At 44.2% G+C, this 14,681-nt stretch overlaps 1 protein-coding gene across 1 annotated transcript in view; it reads right to left on the bottom strand.

Annotated features, from left to right (window-relative positions):
- Positions 1 to 1,914: 1,914 nt before the first annotated feature.
- Positions 1,915 to 14,681, bottom strand: part of si:ch1073-416d2.4 (coiled-coil domain-containing protein 42 homolog) — a 56,939-nt gene continuing 44,172 nt past the window's right edge. Inside the window, exons 8-9 of the mRNA XM_068038265.1 lie at positions 11,500 to 11,616; positions 1,915 to 6,668 (exon numbers count right to left, since the gene is read on the bottom strand). Coding sequence (XP_067894366.1) covers positions 6,459 to 6,668; positions 11,500 to 11,616 — 327 coding nt within the window. The 3' untranslated portion in view covers positions 1,915 to 6,458. The remainder of the gene's footprint in view (positions 6,669 to 11,499; positions 11,617 to 14,681) is intronic.

Below are 14,681 nucleotides of genomic sequence, written 5' to 3' on the forward strand. Positions count from 1 at the left end.
TACCCATTGTCTCTCGAGACAAGGAGGCCAAAGAAGAAGAAGTTAAATAGCATTCTACTTAAAACACAACTTTAGAAGGAAAAGTACAGAGAGCCTGAGGAATGTGAGTAACTTTTAATTTAAGTTGCAGTGACCCATCCTTAAAAAGCTGAAATTCATTGAAGAGCCTACCCATTTGAAGACATAATTATACATCGCTAATTTTTGTACTTGTTATTTCAGTTGTGAAACTAAAGGGAATAATGAGGTTTGTGTTTGTAATTTGTTCTCATGATGAAAAAGTTAGTTTAACTGATTTAAGGGAACTTTAACATAGATAAATAAAGCTCCTGTTTGATTCAGGTGGATGCCTTGGCCACCCATCAAAAGGCCCAGGGAGATAGGCCCTGGAAGAGCAGGAACAAGACAATAAATTTACCACCTCCTATTTTAACTCCACTGCAGTCCAGTTTCCATTAGCTAATGGGAGTTAAAATCTAACCCATGTTCTTCTGACAAACTGTTTGGAAATATTCTTGCACCCTATTCCAAAAGGCAAAAACTGCATCATAATATTTCTATCACTTGTAAACTATAACAATATACAAGTTGTTTAATTTTGAATGCCTATTGAATGTACTTTGCTATAAGAAAAATGCATAATCAAAGGTTTGTGAATGGAATGAATAGCTTTGGTCTGAAGTGAACAAACTGCCGTAGGTGTGACCTATTGGGATTTATTTATCAGGAACACAAGAATAGTACACTTGACATTGTGGTCACAATGAACTTGAGAACTAACTACCACCAGCTCAAACAAATATTTGATAGGATTATCAAGAATTTTACCTATTGTTTCATTATGCACATCATACCTATCATTCCGGAGATATCTTGCCACATTCCACAGGTAACTCAATGACAACCTTCCAATTGCCACTGACCACTTTGCCTCATTCTTCAACCTGGCAAGAGTGTTCTTGCCCAGTTTTAAACTTCATTAAGTTCTTTTGAAAGGCAGCCGAAGCCTCTAATAATTTTTCCATGTTTCAAACTGTTCAGAGTTAATCATTGGAATTGTTGATATGTCAGGCGGCTTAACATGTTAATGTGATTAAGAAATGCAATTGCACATCTCAACTCAAAAGGGAAAAAATGGCTTGTGAAGGTTACCGGTTAGATTATCTATTATATGTTGCCAGGCTCTTCATTCAAGACTGAAAGCTACTTTTGTATTAAAGTATGTTGAATAACTTTAACTTGCTGAGTGGTAAATTTATTCCATTATTTTGGCTAGTTATTTTCTCATTTTCTCTCCTTAATCATCCTTGTTTTATGGGCTTGCCTTAGAAAATGCAAATGCAAAATCTCTGCTTCAATAGAATTTGAGGTTATGGTACAGGTGCTCTGCTTGGCTTACTAGATCTTGTACATTTTTTTATACTGCGGTTGATAATTTTCTCCCAGGATAGCACTAATGAGACTGCCAATCTTTGAGTGTTGCTCATACATGCTAAGCTCATACTAAAATGTGTGACCCACTCATTTCAATATTATATATACACAGTGTGCTCCGAGGTCAAGGGGTAGGTTATTCATCATTCTTAATTAGCAGTTAGTCATGCTTAAAGATTTCCTATTGAAAAGGTGTCAAAATGGCTGCAGCCAGGGTTCGAGGCTCTAGTTCATGAAGTAGCTTCTGAGGTTGTGTTGTAGAAGATCTGACAAAGAAAGCTGGCCCTTTTTGGAGCAGAGAGCCATCTTCTAACCAAGCAAAGCACAAGAGCAGTCCAAAACTTGGAAGGAAGTGGCTGAAAGGGAGTAGGTGAAAAAGGTTGCCAATGTGAGCTCACATTTAGCCTAACTCTGTAATGTTGCCTTACAATGGATATTAACAGCACTTCAGTGTCAGCTTGATGGAGTATTAGAGAGGGAGTATGTACAGCAGTCTGGCAACTGTTTCAAAAAGCACAAACATGCTCAAGTTTAAATTAGATTTAATACCAGGGCATTTTATTTTGCTGCAATACCAAAGAGTATACAAGGCAAGTGATTAAGAAGGCAAATGCAATGTTGTCCTTTATTGCAAAGGAAATGGAATATAAAAATTGAGACGTTTTGCTACAGTTGTACAGGGCATTGGTGAGACCATATCTAGAATATTGTGTACAGTTTTGGTCTCCTTACTTAAGAAAGGATATAATTGCATTGGAAGCAGTTCAGAGAAGGTTCACTTGACTGATTCCTGGGACGAGAGTGTTATCTCATCAGGAAAGGTTGCGCAGGTTGGGTCTGTATTCATTGGAGTTTAGAAGGATGAGAGGTTTATAAAAACATATTGTGAGGGTACTTGACAGGGTGGATGTAGAAAGGATGTTTCCTCTTGTGGGATAGACTAAAACTAGGGGGAACAATTTAAAAATAAGGGGTCTCCCATTTAAGACAGAGATGAGGAGGAATTTTTTCTCTCAGAGGGTAGTGAGTCTGTGAAACTCTCTTTCCCCGGAGAGTGGTGGAGGTAGGGTCATTGAATGTTTTTAAGGTAGAGGTAGACAGATTCTTGACAAACAAGGGAGTCAAAGTGCATCAGGGGTAGGCAGGAACTTACTGCCTGAAAGGATAGTTGAAGCAGAATCCCTCCACTCAGTGAAAAGGAATCTGGATGTTCACCTCAAGTGTCATTATCTGCAGGGCTATGGATCAAGGGCGGCACAGCGGTTAGCACCGCAAGCTCACAGCTCCAGGGACCCAGGTTCGATTCTGGGTTCTGTCTGTGTGGAGTTTGCAAGTTCTCCCTGTGTCTGCGTGGGTTTTCACCGGGTGCTGCGGTTTCCTCCCACATCCAAAGACTTGCAGGTGATAGGTAAATTGGCTGTTGTAAATTACCCCTAGTGTAGGTAGGTGATAGGGAATATGGGATTACTGTAGGGTTAGTATAAATGGGTGGTTGTTGGCCTGTTTCAGTGCTGTATCTCTAAAAAAAAAAGTGGAGTTGAGTCCACAAACAGATCAGCCATAATGGAGAATGGCGGAGCAAACCCGAGGGGCCGAATAGCCTACTCCTGTTCCTTGTTCATATGTACGCTGTGGGCCATTACATGTGGGCAAGCAATACATACCATGCACACTGTCAACGCACTCTGCATGTTTTCAAACTTATAACATGTCTACTGAGCTGGGTACTTGCGTGACATATATGTCTCACAATCCCTATTCCAAACTAGTTGCTTGCAGGTAAACGTCATACATACCACAGACAGCAGCATATGCAGATTGGAGTATGGGAATTACCTCATCTGAGACACTTGTCTCCCAATGAGGAGGGAGTGCCTGGAGATTCTGTGCCTAAAGACAGTAATCGGTTAACACACTTCTACTTATCTTCTCTTTCATGGCAGCATGGTGGCTGACTGCTTTATTATAATCCATCTGCAATGAAACTATTTACATCTCCTATAATGAAAACTAGAAACTCTCCTGTTTGCCTCATATGGTCAAGTCTTTAGACTCTCCTACTTTTTCTACCATTCTTTATGGTTTCAATATGAAGATAATAGAGTCATATGTGCCTAGGTGCAAAATTACCAGTTCTATGTTTGCAGAAATGTAATCTATGTATTAACATGCACACGTGCAAAGATGTATTATAAACTTTCGAATATGAAACTTGAGCTTCACCAGTCTTCAGACAATTCGATTCACTCCACGTGAAGGCTGAAGGCACTCGATACAGCAAAGGATATGGATCCTGACAACATCCTGGCAATAGTACTGAAGACTTGTGCTCGAGAACTAGCCACGCCCCTAGCCAAGCTGTTCCAGTACAGCCACAACACTGGCATCTACCCGGCAATATGGAAAATTGCCCAGGAATGTCTTGTCACAAAAAGCAGGACAAATCCAATCTGGCCAATTACTGCCCCATAAGTCTACTCTCGAAGTGATGCAAGGCATAATTGACAGTGCTTTCAAGTGGTATTTTTGCCTGCAGCATCAAAATATCTACAATTTGAAACTAACACACATCTTAACTCACATTATTATTTATAAGAAATTGGAACATTTTGTTTTACTTCATAGTTAATGATCCATGAACAATTCTCATGAATCTTATGTGTCAAAGCCTCATTCGGGCAAATTCCTTAATGAACAGGTAGGTGGCAGATTCAATTTAATGAGAAGTGTGAGGCCATACTTTTCGAAGCAATAACCAGGAATGGCAGTATACACTCATTGGAAAGATATTAAAGGACATGAATTAACAGACCCAGGGGTTCAAATACATCATTTCCTGTTGGAGTTTTTTGAGGATGTTACTAACAGAATTGATAAAGGGGTTTCGGTGGACGTGGTACACTTGGATTTTCAAAAGGCTTTTGATAAAGTCCCCCACAGGAGGTTGGTTACCTACCCCATATGGACTGCAGCGGTTAAAGAAGGCAGCTCACAACCACCTTCTCAAGGCCAATTAGGGATGGGCAATAAATGCTGGCCTGGCCAGCAACGCCCACATCCCATGAATGAGAAAAAAAAAAGAGTTTAAAAAAATTTGCTAGAATGATAACTCAAAGGGTTAAATTACAAGAATTGATTACACAAACTAGGGTTACATTCTCCAGAATTTAGAACATTAACAGCTAATTTGAATAAAGTTGGCAAGATACTGCAGGCACAGAGATGATGGGCAACATGGCCTTCTTCAGTACCTTAAATCTTTCTATTTTTAGAGTATAGAGAGAAACTATCTCCACTTGTTGTCGAATCTAGAACCAGCGGACAGAGCCTGAAAATTACATCCACACACAAAGGCTAGGATTTTATCCTGGCGACAGGGGTCTCGTCCACCGGCTAAAGCACCACCAAGAGCCTCTCGTCACCTCCTCTGGGGAAGGCCTGCCAAATTATGTGCCAATCAGGCACTTAAGTGGAGAACAGCGGGCCTTCCCTGGGATTGAGGACCCCGGTAACATAAGTCCCGCCCTATCAGAGGCTGGCAGCTCTTTATCTGAGCACCGCCACTGCTGCTGCCGATACTGAACTCACTGGTACCGTTTGAACCAGGCTGTAGGTAAGTCAGGGCGGGAGGGGTTTTGCGGGGTATGGGATGTCAGCAGCAAGGGCAGGAGTGTGGCTCTCAGCACGCAAGCCTCCCCCCCACCACACTTCCTGAAGCTGGGTCTCTCTCTCTCAGGCACGGTGCTTTTTAATGAGAGACTCATCCCACTCCCCTACCGGCAGAGCTAGCAAGCAACCAGCATGGTTTTACTTGGCATGCTCCCTGTGCGGCAACAAGTCCAACTGCCTCTAGGCGAATACTGGTGGCGGTGGGATGAGGCCCTTAATTGGGCAATTAATGATTCGACACAGGCCTTTCCATCCCAGACGTAATTTGGGTGGAGGCGGGATCCCCACCACTGCCATCCCGTCCAATTATATGCTCTCCCCACCTCTGAAGTCACCATGGGGCAGAGCCCAAAATTCGCCCCAACTGGTGGTTGAGTTTTGGAACTCTCTTCCACCAACAGTCGTTGATGCTGGGTCAACAGTTAATTTTAAATCTGAGACTGAGATTTTTTTTGTTAACCAAAGGTATTAAGGGATATGGGATAAAAGCAGGTCTCTGAAATAGGCCACAGATCAACCATCAACTCAATGAATGGTGGAACACACTCGAGGGTCTAAGTGCCCTACTTCTGTTCCTATGTTCCTAACTCCAAATATATTGTATTGTTAGTTTGAGACCAATAGTTATAGAGCGCAAGGCTCACATGGCTAGACTGGGAGTTACACTGCAGATTTTAACTTTCAATCTGCTTGTTGGATCAGAACTATATGCAGACACATGTTTGCAGTGTTCCAGCTGTATTTTAATGTAAGGTGACTGTGAATGAATGTGTTCATTTGCTCATGATGTGAAGTCTCAATACTGAGTTGATAAATTGCCTAGGAAGCACATACGACTGTCTCAGTACCTTTTGAATTTGGCTACGCACAGGACGAAGTTATATTCCACTCAGATTGAAGCACTTTGCACCCTGAAAATGGCAGTTTTACTGCATTCCCAAATAGTAATGTATTATGCCATCACAAAATGAACTTCTCTATATTTTTACTTCTGAATCTTGTATATAAAAGCTACATTTACCTTTGCTTTACTACCTAAAATTAGGCAACACATCAGTGAAACATCAAGGGAAATTTGACAGGGACGCCTGCAGCCCACTCCTGACAGTACTGTGATGAACCTTACTTCCCTGCTGCAGAGATCTAGGTCACTTCACTTGTCCCTTACCCACCTACTGCATTTAGATGATTGGGGCTGGGGAGGGGGGCAGGGACCACAGTCAAATTCCGTCTACTTCTATCAGACAACAACTTACATTTATATAATGCCTTTAACCTAGTAAAAGGTCCCAAGACGCTTCACCGTAATCAGTCAAAACATCAAATTGCCACTGAAACAAGGATGTTAACACTGTTCATCGAGCCTTGGTGTTTGTTGGCTTTATTCTGTTCTTTTGATTGGTTACGATTTTGCTGGAATTTACAAGCGAGTTCTTGATCTGTGGCTTCAGCTGGTTAGTTACTCCTGGTTTGCTCTGAATTTGGTCTGAGGTGCCAGTGGAAACTGATGTAGAGTCAGTTTGTTCTGCCGTTTGTGCAACACTTCTCTTTTCCATGATGAATTCCTATTGATGAGAACAAAATAAATTAGTTTTTAAATCTAATAATAAGCAAACTTCCAAGTCTGAACATCTATGTAGAGTTTATTATTTCATATAAATGCAAGTCTGTCTTTCTTTTGTGAAATTAATGATAGATGTACCAATATTTATTATAGTGTCTAAGGAGCTCCCAGGCACTGTGCTGCAGTGCTCTTTTTTGAATGCTTTTAGTTGTTTAGATGCAGTACTTCTGATATATGAAAGAAGTAAGGTGTGATTAGTCATAGCTGCTGCTCAGGAAATCTTGGAGAAGAACTTAACAGAAGCACTTTACAGATACCTGTTCAAATTGCTCTTGGATCATTGCTGTTGTGTTCAATAACAACTGATAGGAACTGATCTGAAGATGAGAAATCTCCTAGCCAACAATTGTTAATGTTAAAAGTCAATGACATCGAGAGACTATTAGTACCATACAATACCAACTTGCACTTATATAGCACCTTTAACATAGTAAAATGGCCCAATGTGCCTCACGGGAGCATTATCAAACCAAGCCACATATGCTGCCCAAAAGTATGGTCAAAGAGGTATGTTCTAAGGAGCATCTTAAAGGGGAAAAGAGAGGCAAAGGCAGGTGGATGGAGTAAGATCAAATCAATCATAATCTCACTGAATGGTGGAACAGACTTGAGGGGCTGAATGGATTACTCCTGTTCCTATGTTTCTAAGAGGTTTAGGGAGGGAATTCCAAGACTCAGGGCCTTAGTAGTTGAAGACACACTCACCAATGGTGCAGCGCTGAAAATCAGAGATGTGCAACAGATAAGATTTGGAGGAGCAAAGAGATCACAGATGTTTGTAGGGCTGGAGATAGTGACAGGCAAGGCCATGGAGATTATTTGAAAACAACGATGAGAAAAACAGAAACAATTTACATACTTATATGACATCACAGCAGGCGTTCCTCAGGGTAGTGTCCCAGATACAGCCATCTTCGCTGCTTCATCAATGACCTTCCCTCCAACATAAGGTCTGAAGTGGGGATCTTTGCTGATAATTGCATAATGTTCAGTACCATTTGCAACTCCTCAGTACTGAAGCATGTAGCAAGACCTGGACAACATCCAGGTTTGAGCTGATAAGTGGTAAGTAATATTTGCACCTTTAAGTGCCAGGCAATGACCATCTCAAACAAAAGAGAATCTAACCATCAAACCTTGATGTTCAATGGCATTACCATCACTGAAATCCCCACCATCAACATCCTGGAGGAATACCATTGACCAGAAACTGACCTGGACCAGCTACATAAATGTTGTGGCGACAAGGGCAGGTCACAGAATGGGAGTTCTACAGCACCAATTCATCTCCTGACATCCCAATGCCTGTCCACCATCTACAAGGCACAAGTCAGGAGTGTGATGGAATACTCTCCACTTGCCTGGATGGGTGCAGCTCCAACAACACTCAAGAAGCTCGACACCTTCCAGGACGAAGCAGCCCGCTTGATTGATACCCCATCCATCATCTTAAAAATTCATTCCACCACCACTAGTGCACAGTGGCAGCAGTGTGTACCATCTACAGGATGTACTGCATCAACTTGCCAAGGCTCCTTCGACAGCACCTTCCAAACCCAAGACCTCTACCACCTTCAAGAACAAGGGCATCAGATACATGGGGTCACCTCCACCTGCAAACTCCCCTCCAAGTTGCACCCCATCCTGTTTTGGAATCATATCGCTGTTCCTTCACTGTCATCGGAACAAAATCCTGCAGCTCTCCCTCGAACACCACTGCGGGTATGCATCCACCAGGACTGCAGCAGTTCAAGAAGGCAGCTCACCACCACCTTCTCAAGGGCAATTAGGGATGGGCAATAAACGAATAAAAAAAAAAGCATCTTTAATGTAGTTAAAACTTCCCAATGCACTTCATAGGAGTGCATTCAAATAAAAATTTGGCACCAAGCCACAAGAGGGGATATTAGGGCAGACGACCAAAGCTTGGTGAAAGAGCTGGTTTGATGGTGTATCTTAAAGGAGCAGAGACAGTTACAAAGATGGAGACTTGGAGGGAGGAAATTCCAGACTGAGGCCCAGGCAGCAGAAGGCAGGGCTGCCAATGGTGCAGCAATGAGTATCAGAGATGTGCAATAGCATTGTATCACTCTCAGAGGGTTCTTGGGCTGAAGGAAGTTAAAGAGAGAAGGAAGACAAGGCCTTGGAGGGATTTTTTTTTTATTCCTTCAGGGGATGTGGGCATCGCTGGCCAGGCCAGCATTTATTGTCCATCCCCAATTGCCCTTGAGACGGTGGTGGTGAGCTGCCTTCTAGAACCGTTGCAGTCCATGTGGGGTAGGTACACCCACAGTGCTGTTAGGAAGGGAGTTTCAGGATTTTGACCCAGCGACAGTGAAGGAACGGCGATATAGTTCCAAGTCAGGATGGTGTGTGACTTGGAGGGGAACGTGCAGGTGGTGGTGTTCCCATGCATTTGCTGCCCTTGTCCTTCTAGTTGGTAGAGGTCGCGGGTTTGGAAGGTGCTGAGTAAGCAGCCCTGGTGCGTTGCTGCAGTGCATCTTGTAGATAGTACACACTGCTGCCACTGTGCATTGGTGGTGGGGGGAGTGAATGTTTGTGGATGGGGTGCCAATCAAGTGGGCTGCTTTGTCCTGGATGGTGTCCAGCTTCTTGAGTGTTGTTGGAGTTGCACCCATCCAGGCAAGTGGAGAGTATTCCATCACACTCCTGACTTGTGCCTTGTCGATGGTGGACAGGCTCTGGGGAGTCAGGAGGCGAGTTACTCGCCTCAGGATTCCTAGCCTCTGACCTGCTCTTGTAGCCATGGTATTTATATGGCTACTCCAGTTCAGTTTCTGGTCAATGGTAGCCCCTAGGATGTTGATAGTGGGGGATTCAGCGATGGTAATGCCACTGAATGTCAAGGGGAGATGGTTAGATTCTCTCTTGTTGGAGATGGTCATTGCCTGGCACTTGTGTGGCGTGAATGTTACTTGCCACTTATCAGCCAAGCCTGGATATTGTCCAGGTCTTGATGCATTTCTACACGGACTGCTTCAGTATCTGAGGAGTCAAGAATGGTGCTAAACATTGTGCAATCATCAGTGAACATCCCCACTTCTGACCTTATGATTGAAGGAAGGTCATTGATGAAGCAGCTGAAGATGGTTGGGCCTAGGACACTACCCTGAGGAACTCCTGCAGTGATGTCCTGGAGCTCAGATGATTGACCTCCAACAACCACAACCATCTTCCTTTGCGCTAGGTATAACTCCAACCAGCGGAGGGTTTTTCCCCTGATTCCCATTGACATTGAAGTCCCCCACCCAGAGTACATTCTGTGCCCTTGCCATGCTCAGTGCTTCCTCCAAGTGCTGTTCAACATGGAGGAGTACTGACTTATCAGCTGAGGGAGGGTGATAGGTGGTAATCAGCAGGAGGTTTCCTTGTCCATGTTTGTCCTGCTGCCATGAGACTTCATGGGGTCCAGAGTCGATGTTGAGGACTCCCAGGGCAACTCCCTCCCAACTGTATACCACTGTGCCACCACCTCTGCTGGGTCTGTCCTGCCGGTGGGACAGGACATACCCGGGGATGGCGATGGCAGAGTCTGGGACATTGTCTGTCAGGTATGATTCCGTGAGTATGACCATGTCAGGCTGTTGCTTGACTAGTCTGTGGGAAGCTCTCCCAACTTTGGCACAAGCCCCCAGATGTTAGGAAGGAGGACTTTGCAGGATTGACAGGGCCGTTGTCATTTCTAGTGCCTAGGTTGATCTCGGGTGGTCCGTCCGGTTGCATTCTTTTTTATTGACTTCGTAGCAGTTAGATACAACTGAGTGGCTTGCTAGGCCATTTCATAGGGCATGTAAGAGTCAACCACATTGCTGTGGGTCTGGAGTCACATGTAGGCCGACTAGGTAAGGACAGCAGATTTCCTTCCCTAAAGGACATTAGTGATACAGATGAGAATTTTAAAATCGGGGCACTGTCAAACTGGGAGCCAATATAGGTCAGCAAGCACTGGGGCGATGAGCGAACAGGACTTGGGGCGATGAGCGAACAGGACTTGGGGCGATGAGCGAACAGGACTTGGGGCGAATGAGGATACAGGCTGCAGATTTTTAGATGAGCTCAAGTTTACGGAGGATGCAAGGCGGAAGGCTGCCAGAAGAGCATCGGAACAGTCAAGTCTGGAGGCAACGAATGTATGGACGGGTGTTTCAACAGCAGATGAGCTGCGGTATGGAAAAAAGAAAAAGACTTGCATTTATATAGCACCTTTCATGACCACCGGACGTCTCAAAGCACTTTACAGCCAATGAAGTACTGTTGAAGTGTAGTCAGTGTGGTAATGTAGGAAACCCGGCAGCCACTATGTGCACAGCAATCTCCCACAAACAGCAAAGTGATAATGACCAACTAATCTGTTTTTGTGATGTTGATTGAGGGATAAATATTGGCCAGGACACCAGGGATAACTCCCCTACTCTTCTTCAAAATAGTACCGTGGGATCTTTTACATCCAACCGAGCAGACAGATGGGGCCTCAGGATAAAGTCTCATCCAAAAGACAGCACCTCCAACCGTTCAGCACTCCTTCAGTACTGCACTGGAGCATTAGCCTTGATTTTTGTGCTCAAGTCCTGGAGTGGGACTTGAACCTGCAACCTTGTGACTCAGAGGCAAGAATGCTAGCAACTGAGTCACAGAATCAGACAGAGTCAAGCTGAGCAGATTGAGGCAGGGTTGGGTGCAGTAAGGCAATGTTATGGAGGTGCAAGTTAACAGCTTTCTTTTACATAGGTAGCAAAGTTAAACATTCTGACCTTTACCATGTCCAGTTTTGTCAAAATGCCAATTTCTTCTAGTATCCCATAATGCCCAAGATAGCACTGATCTGCCAGATTATTAATAGCCAATAAGAGGGCACCAAACTCTTCACTCTATAAAGAGAAAAAAATAAAGAATGAATCAGCACTTTGAAAATGTTTTTGAATTATACATTGTCCGGTCAGCCAACCTTGAAAAATATGCAAAGTTAGACCCCACATCCTCCTACGTAAATGCAGACTCTAGAAGCACCCCACCAGAGTTGCTAACAGCATTTACAGAAACCTGCAGAGACAAAGACAGACCTCTAGGGGACAGAGAACCTGTGATGGTGATGCCTCACCTAGTCGAAGTGCCACAGGGGAGTGGAGTAGAGTCTGCACACATACCTCCAGGTAGGAGTGTCCCAGAGAACAAAGGGGAGATTAACAAAGAATACTCCTTCACTGTCAGAGAAAAAGGGAACCATCCATTCCCTGAAGTCAAAACCCTTTGCATGACTCAGCAAAGCACTGAGAGAGAGTTCAGGATAGATCTGCCCACTACTGACTCGCTTGGAAAAAATTCCATTTTAGGGCTAATTAAATCTAACTCCACCCACTCCCCCCCACACCCCGCAGCCCTTTCTAAACTTTTGCCAGCCATGTGCCTGCCCGTCCCCTTTTGTTCTGATCAGGGGGTCCCTTACTGTTCACCAGCCATCTGCTGGACGGTCCTCCTAACTACAGGACTAAGGGGTGCAGGTTTCACTGTAGGCTGGCGTTTCCCTTCAGCCTGGCACATGTGGCAATTCCTGCAGTACTCCACCACATCTTTTTGGAGTTTTGGCCAGTCAAACTGCTGTCTTATGCGGGCTTTGGTCTTTCATATACCGACATGTATAGCCCCTGTAATTTTGTGGACCCTTCTTAATATTTCTCCTCCGTACCTCTGCAGCACCAGTAACTGATGAACCACTGTCCACTCCTTGCTCTGAGGTCTGTGAGGAGAATTCATTTTCCTCTTCAGTAGCTCATTCTTTAAATAGTAGCAATCAGGGACTCCCTCCACTTCACTTTCAGACTGGGCAGCCTGTGCTAACTCTCGCAATACTGGGTCGGCTCGCTGAGCTTCAGTTAGAGAAAATCCATTTTAATTAATTCCCTGGGTCTCCTAACTTTCCAAAGAAAGTCTCGGACAGGCAGACCTCACGTCATCTGCCTGCAGTGCCAATGCAGTCTCCTCTGGGGGAGCTGGTTTGATCATGGCCTGATCCACTACACATTCAGGGAAACTGGAGGGGTCCGTCTCCTGCCATGACCCTGTCTCTCTAACCTAGAAACACAGAAAATAGGAGCAGGAGTAGGCCATTCAGCCCTTTGAGCCTGCTCCACCATTCATTATGATCATGGATGATCATCCAACTCAGTAACCTGTTCCCACTTTCTCCCCATATCCTTTGATCCCTTTCGTCCCAAGAGCTATATCTAACTCCTGCTTGAAAACATACAATGTTTTGGCCTCAACTGCTTTCTGCGGCAGCGAATTCCACAGGCTCACCACTTCCTGGGTGAAGAAATTTCTCCTCATCTCAGTCAAAGGTTTACCCCGTATCATTAGACTATGACCCCTGGTTCTGGATTCCCCCATCATCGGGAACATCCTTCCTGCATCTACCCTGTCAAGTCCTGATGGAAATTTATAGGTTTCTATGAGATCCCCCCTCACTCTTCTGAACTCCAGCGAATATAATTCTAACCGACTCAATCTCTCCTCATACTCACTCATCCTCAGTCCCACCATCCCAGGAATCAGTCTGGTAAACCTTCGCTGCACTCCCTCTATAGCAAGAACATCCTTCCTCAGATAAGGAGACCAAAACTGCATACAATATTCCAGGTGTGGCCTCACCAAGGCCCTGTATAATTGCAGCAAGACATCCCTGCTACTGTACTCGAATCCTCTCGCTATGAAGGCCAACATACCATTTGCCCTTTTTACCACCTGTTGCACCTGCATGTTTACCTTCAGCAACTGGTGTACGAGAACACCCAGGTCTCGTTGCATATTCCCCTCTTTGAGTTTATCGCCATTCAGATAATAATCTGTCTTCCTGTTCTTCCTACCAAAGAGGATAACCTCACATTTATCCACATGATACTGCATCTGCCATGCATTTGCCCACTACTCAACTTGTCCAAATCACCCTAAAGCCTTTCTGCATCCTTCCAACAACTCACCCTCCCACCCAGTTTTATGTCATCTGCAAATTTGGAGATGTTACATTTAGTTCCCTCATCTAAATCATTAATGTATATTGTGAATAGCTGGGGTCCTAGCACCGATCCCTGCGGTATCCCACTAGTCACTGCCTGCCATTTGGAAAAAGACCCGTTTATTCCTGCTCTTTGTTTCCTGTCTGCCAACCAATTTTCTATCCATCTCAATACACTACCCCCCTTTAATTTTACACGCTAATCTCTTATGGGGGACTTTGTCGAAAGCCTTCTGAAAGTCCAAATAAACCACATCCACTGGCTCCCCCTGATCATCTCTACTAGATACATCCTCGAAGAACTCTAGTAGATTTGTCAAGCATGATTTCCCTTTCGTAAATCCATGCTGACTCTGCCCGATTCTACCACTGTTCTCCAAGTGCTCTGCGATAAAATCTTTGATAATGGACACTAGAATTTTCCCCACGACTGACGTCAGGCTGACTGGTCTATAATTCCCTGTTTTCTCTCTACCTCCTTTTTTAAATAGTGGGGTTACATTAGCTACCCTCCAATCTGTAGGAACTGTTCCAGAGTCTGTAGAATCTTGAAAGATGACCATCAATGCATCCACTATTTCTAGGGCCACTTCCTTAAGTACTCTGGGTATGGATTATCAGGCCCTGGGGATTTATCGGCCTTCAATCCCATCAATTTCCGCAACACCATTTCTCTTCTAATACTGATTTCCTTCAGTTCCTCCCTCACTAAACCCTGTGTTCCCAACATTTCTGGTATGTTATTTGTGTCCTCCTTTGTGAAGACAGAACCAAAGTATGCATTTAGTTGTTCAGCCATTTCTTTGTTCCCCATAATAAATTCTCCTGTTTCTGACTGTAAGGGACCTACATTTGTCTTCACCAATCTTTTTCTCTTCACATACCTATAGAAACTTTTAGTCAGTTTTTATGTTCCCCGCAAGC

Source organism: Heterodontus francisci, chromosome 9, assembly GCF_036365525.1.
Source record: "Heterodontus francisci isolate sHetFra1 chromosome 9, sHetFra1.hap1, whole genome shotgun sequence".
Taxonomy (NCBI): domain Eukaryota; kingdom Metazoa; phylum Chordata; class Chondrichthyes; order Heterodontiformes; family Heterodontidae; genus Heterodontus; species Heterodontus francisci.